The sequence below is a fragment of the Cebus imitator genome, unplaced genomic scaffold, assembly GCF_001604975.1.
Source record: "Cebus imitator isolate Cc_AM_T3 unplaced genomic scaffold, Cebus_imitator-1.0 Scaffold504, whole genome shotgun sequence".
Classification (NCBI taxonomy): domain Eukaryota; kingdom Metazoa; phylum Chordata; class Mammalia; order Primates; family Cebidae; genus Cebus; species Cebus imitator.
In genome coordinates, this window is record NW_016107819.1 from 286,042 (window position 1) to 291,642 (window position 5,601).

The window sequence follows — 5,601 nt, forward strand, 5'->3', positions numbered from 1 at the left end:
ACTGTTACTCTTAAACCAGATAAACAGCAATACATATGTGACTAATATTCATAAATCAAGATTCTAAAGCTAACTACCTGCTACTCAAAGAGAGAACATTTAAAAAGTACCAAAAAACAGGAACATCACTACATTACCAATATGGGACTGAAATGCAAAGAACACTGTTCCTTGAGCCCAACCTGGCCCTCCACTACCTAGAAGCTTGACTGCCTTCTTCAAACCCAGAGGGAAGAAACTACCCTAGACTTCACTCAAAAGAGGAGTGGATGCTGAATGTCACTGAGGCTTTCACTGGCCTTGTCAGTGGCATCATCTTTGGTGGAAATTATAGCCTGGGCTCTCTCCCCCACATTTTTCAAAGCATCCTTGTACCAGGATGGAAAGGAATCAGGGACAGTGTTGTTCAGCTTGGCCAAAAACTCTAGTACTTTCTTCTTGCTGCTTTCTGAATGGGCTCTTGGACCCCATAGGAAGTCATAACATGGAGGAGAAGTGTTGGGCACCTCCCGGCATTCCAGGTATTGTTCCTGCACCCAAACTTTAGTGAGGAGCTCCTTGGGCTCCCCATAGATGAAGTGTTCCCTCCCAGCATACACCCCTATTGCATTCAGCACGTTCCAGATGGCCTCCTCAGAGGCACAGCCGCCCTTTATGAAGATTATACTCAGAATAAGAATCAGGAGGCTGTTCTTGGGCGTGCCCTGGTCGTCACTACTACCCTTGTCAGTGGGGTCTACTGTGTCTGCAAATGCATAGGAGTGGTCAGGGTCTACTTCTATCAGGGCAAGACCAAAAAGAAGCTCCATGAACTCACGCGCTTTCTCAAGTACTGTAGGAAAGTAGTCTTGGTAGCTGAGGACAATGATTAGCATCTCTGCCTCTGTTACAGGCTCCTTTGCTTCAAATTTGAGAAGCAGGAACTGTACTACCTCAGCCACCTTTTCATCTAGTGTATTTGTGAACAAGGACTCACTGTCTGACAGGCACTGAGAAGTACTTGTATCCTCCCCTTTCTGGCTGCTGGACTCTCCACTGACTGGGCTCCATGAAACAGAGGAGGAGGAGTTCATAGGATTCTGAGAAGGACTCTGTAGAGGACTATTGGGAGTGCTCTGGGGAAGACTTGACATCCCAGGAGACAGCTCCTCTTCCTCCTTCTCCTCCTCCTCCTCATCCTCCTCCCCCTCCTCTCCCTCCTCCTCCTCCTCGCCCGAACCAGGAGAAGAAGATAAGGAGGGGGAAGGTGGAAATATGTAGGCATAGGAAGAGGACATGGAGGAAGCTTCCTCATCTGTGGGAATCTGTGCATCTGCCGAGTCCTCTATCACACCTGGGTTCTGGGGGTCTTCCCCATCGCTGGGGAATGGATGGGGAGACATAACTTCTTCAGGAGCAGCAGGTAAACCTATCAACAGGGATATGGATGATGGGATCCAACAGACCTGTGGAAGAGAGTGACAGTGTGAGTGGCCCCAGCTGAGAAAGGCACCCATGATGGCTCTGACAAAGTCCAACTTACAGCTCTTCTTCTCTTAAGGTGGTGCTCTAGGGCCTCACAGGTTGCCTGTCTTCCTAGGGGGTTTGTCCCCTGGTAACCTGCAGGAAAATGTGAAAAAGCACCTCAGGGCACAGTTGACAGGCAGAACCTGGGGCACCAGGAATGACAGTAAGTGGTTAGGGCTGGGTGCTGTGGGACTTTCTCTGTTCCTAGTAGGTAGGGCACTTGGTACACAGGGTATGCTCTCACCTTGACTGCTGGTTTGCCTGAACCTCCTCTGCTGTGTTGACTTTTAGGAAGTGCAACTCAGACCCAGTTCGTCACCACCTGGTTCCTGGGGCACCTGCAAGAGGAATTGAGGGAGCCCCTGTGGCTAAAGACTGCAGCTGGGGCTGGCCAGATTCCTAGAGCCCCACAGTTCTGGGGTTCGTGGCCCACTCAGAATTTAATTAGCATTGTCACATTTTCTCAGATCAGGCCATGTCCCTACCACTCTGCTGGCCTGAGGCAAAACCTCAGGGCAACCTCCACATCCCTGAGAGCAGAGAGAGGTAGTGAGGTGGCAGCCACGTCCCATACTCTACCACGGGGGCAGTCGGGGCAGCCTCACATCTGCCCTGATGCACATGTGACACCTCAGTCGTCATTCTTATCCCCAGCAGGGCCTGGGAATCTTCCCTCTGCCAACCGGAGGCAGCTGCCTCTGCTGACTTGCCGTGGGACCCTCAGACCAAGGCCTCCCACTCTCCTACACCCCCCACTCAGAAATGAGGGGGCAGCGGCTCAGCCTGAGCCAACTGGGGAGCTCTACCAGGGCTGATATGAGGAGCAGGGTGGGGATCTCTGGGAATATGTCCTCTGAGGTGGGGGTTTCCCTTGCTCTCCTCAAAGTCTTCCTATTTATTCCCTAGAGGGCCGGCACCTCCTCCCTCCTTCTGTCGTGGGGATGCGTCCCTCAGCTCTCGGCGGCCATTTTCCTGTCTGGGACCTACAAGTCCAGGGGCAGGGTGGGCCGGAGCTTCTTCTCTCTATGGTGGGTGGTTCCTCAGTTCTCTCTCAGGGCCCTCACCTTGAGGACTGGCCAGCTCTGAGACTCTTCCCTCCACTGACCTGAGTCAAGCCTCCTCACAAAACGCCTCAGGTTGTTCAGACTCCCAAGATGGAAGTCTGGAAAGCACATCCGGGGACCCTGCAGGGCTGACGGAAGGGGTGGCCTGGAGCGTGGGGCGTGGTCTCCTCTGGGCGTGACGTCCTCTCTGCAGAGGAACCACCCCCCCACCTCTCCACCTCTTTTCCATCACTTCCTTTCCACCTCCCAGCCACCCTTCACCCCTTCCCGCTCACGCCGTAAGACTTGCGGACCTCTTCCCTCCCACCTTCCAAGTACCAGGCACCCCACCCTCCTTTTTCCAGAGGTGACAATAAGGAGTGGCTGTGTGTAGTCTGTGCATCCCATCCTTATTGGAAAGTCACCATCCTTACACAGAGTTCTGTTGTTGTTTTTTGTCCAGTCCTGGGGCTCCTACCTCTGTGTAACTGAAGCTGCCATCCTCAGAGAAAACCTCCAACTGACTCCCAAAATAGAAGTCAGAAAGTTGTACATCGGGGACCCTGATGGGCTCCTCCAGAGCTGGCAGCAGGCACAGGGACAGGGGAGGGGCGCTGCTAGCCGTGGGTGTTCCTTTCCAGCCTTTCTGAGAGGCTGTGCCTGGACTTCTGATCCTGCCTGGGGTCCCTGCCTCTGTGCATCAATCTTTCACCTCCGAATGAGCCCCTCCCATCCCTTAGACCAGCAAGGTAGAAGAGAGGGAGAATCATATCCATCCACAGTGGGATAGGGCCTCCGAAGCCCATGGCAGGGCTCCAGTGCCCTCTGTCTGAAATGGCATGGACAAGACTTTCTCTTCCTGCAGTTACTATTCCTGACAGGGCCTCGGAGTTCCTTCTCCTGCTGTCCAGAGACTATGTTCTTCAGATCAAGGTTCCCATTTCCGTGAGACCCACCCACCCCACCCCCCTCAACAAGAGGAAGTAAAGAGCACTAGCATCCCTACCTGAGGGCCCTGCCCAAGGCCTCTCAGGGATGAAAACAGGAGCTGGTTTTGTGTGCCCTTCTGTTTCTTCGGAGAGATGCCTCACCAGTCCTTCCTTTGTGTCATCCTTGGGATGCCTAGAAGGGCCCAGGTCCCTTCCCCTCTCATGATCTGAATTGAGACTCACTTGAGCACAGCCCTCTCCTCTTTCTACTCTGTAAGAAGTCAGGGGATGCCACAGTGGGCCACCATGCCCCAGGGACTCTCAGGGATGACAGCAGGTAGGAAGCTGGATTCTGTGGATCCTCCTCTTTGTGGGCAAGGAGTCTCTGCAGTTTTCCCTCAAAGGCCTCATCTCACTACTGTTTGGTCCTGGGTCTCCCTGTCCTTCCCATGATGGCAGTATGACACAGGGAAAAAAATAATGTGACTTTACCCTGAAGAAAGGAGAAAAAACACTACATTGCCATGGTGATTAAATTAACATCATCAGTGACAAATTATGTTTGTCCTACATATGGCGGATATGGAATATTTGGGAATTTTGGCATTATCATAATAAGTTTTCCATATATCTAAAATTAACCTAAAATAGTTTTTTTAAGAAAAAAATGTGATGTTAGCAAATTAGGTTAAGTTTTATTTAAATCTTAATAGCAAATATTACACTTACCTGGGAAAATTTAAAACTTCTACTTTGAAATTAGTAACTAAACAAGAATTCCTGCTATAATCAATTTCTATTCAATTGTCTAATAAAGGTAGTGGCCAGTGCAGTAATATAAAGCAGATATAAAAGCAGTAAGGATGTTAATGTAGAAAATAGTGTTTCCATGAGTAACAGATTATTAGACTGTTTATGACATAATTCAGAACTAAAGAAAAGCACCTTAATGTATAAATCAGTACATGTGGTTGCCAGGTAAAAGTTCAGTATACAGAAATAAACCTTGTTGGTTTTTTTTTTGTAGGAGCAAAGAGTATGAAAAAAATAGTAAGCAAAGTGTAACCTGTAACATATCATACCAAAATATCAATTAAAATAAATTTACCAATAAAATTTAATAACTTTACAGAAAATAATAAATGTAGCATTTAGATTGATTGATGAGCCCCTACATACATTCATACATTTTTGCTTTTTTCAATTTTAATTTATAATTTGGGGGGTGTATTATAGGTGTATTTTTTTATGGGTTACATGAGATGTTTTGATACAGGCATGAAATACATAATAATCATCACAGGGTAAATGGGGTATCCATTAAATCAATTATGTATCCTTGGTGTTACAAACAATCCAATTATACTCTTATTTACTTTAAATGTACAATTATTTTTTCACTATTATCACCCCGTTGTGCTAGCAAATACTGGCTCTTATTCAGTGTTTCTGTTTTTTTCTACCCATTAACTCTCCCAACTTTCCCACGCCCTCTCACTACCCTTATCATCCTCTGGTAACCATCCCTCTATTCTCTATCTCCATGAGTTCAATCGTATTGATTTTTAGCTCCCACAAATAATGAGAATATAGTTTGTCTTTTCTGCCTGGCTTATTTCATTGAACATAATGACCTATAATTTTGATCATATGCTGCAAATGACAGTAACTCATTCTCTTTTATGGCCAAATAGTACTCCATTGTGTATATGTACTATTGTGAATAGTGCTGCCATAAACATGGGAATGCAGATATCTTTTCGATATACTGATTTCCTTTCTTTTCTGTATCTAGCAAGCAACTGGATTGCTGGATCATAGGATAACTCTATTTTTAGTATTTGGAGGAACCTCCAAACTGTTCTCCATAGCAGCTGTGCTAATTTACATTCCCACCAACAGTATGCAAGTGTTTCCTTTTGTTCACATCCTCACCAGCATTTGTTATTGATACCAAAGCGAGGCAGGGAAGTGCTGGGTAGAGGAGGGCCTGGTCCTTGGTTAGGGCTCCACTCCTAGACCTGTGCCCATGGACCTAGGTGAGGACAGGCATTTCTGTTTTCCTGCCCAAATGTTGCATTTCCCAAGACCACCTTGGCCTGCCATGCCCCCATCCTGTGCTT

At 47.6% G+C, this 5,601-nt stretch overlaps 1 protein-coding gene across 1 annotated transcript; it reads right to left on the reverse strand.

Moving 5' to 3' along the window:
* On the reverse strand, positions 1 to 1,496 carry MAGEC2 (MAGE family member C2). The gene has a single exon (XM_037733228.1). It carries the CDS (start codon positions 1,494 to 1,496, stop codon positions 255 to 257), a length of 1,242 nt encoding a protein of 413 aa, XP_037589156.1. The 3' UTR covers positions 1 to 254.
* Between the last annotated feature and the right edge of the window lie 4,105 nt (positions 1,497 to 5,601).

Bases quoted from the DNA above. Each gene is read 5' to 3' on its own strand.
- MAGEC2 (XM_037733228.1), bottom strand. From the start codon at position 1,496: ATGGGTGCCTTTCTCAGCTGGGGCCACTCACACTGTCACTCTCTTCCA.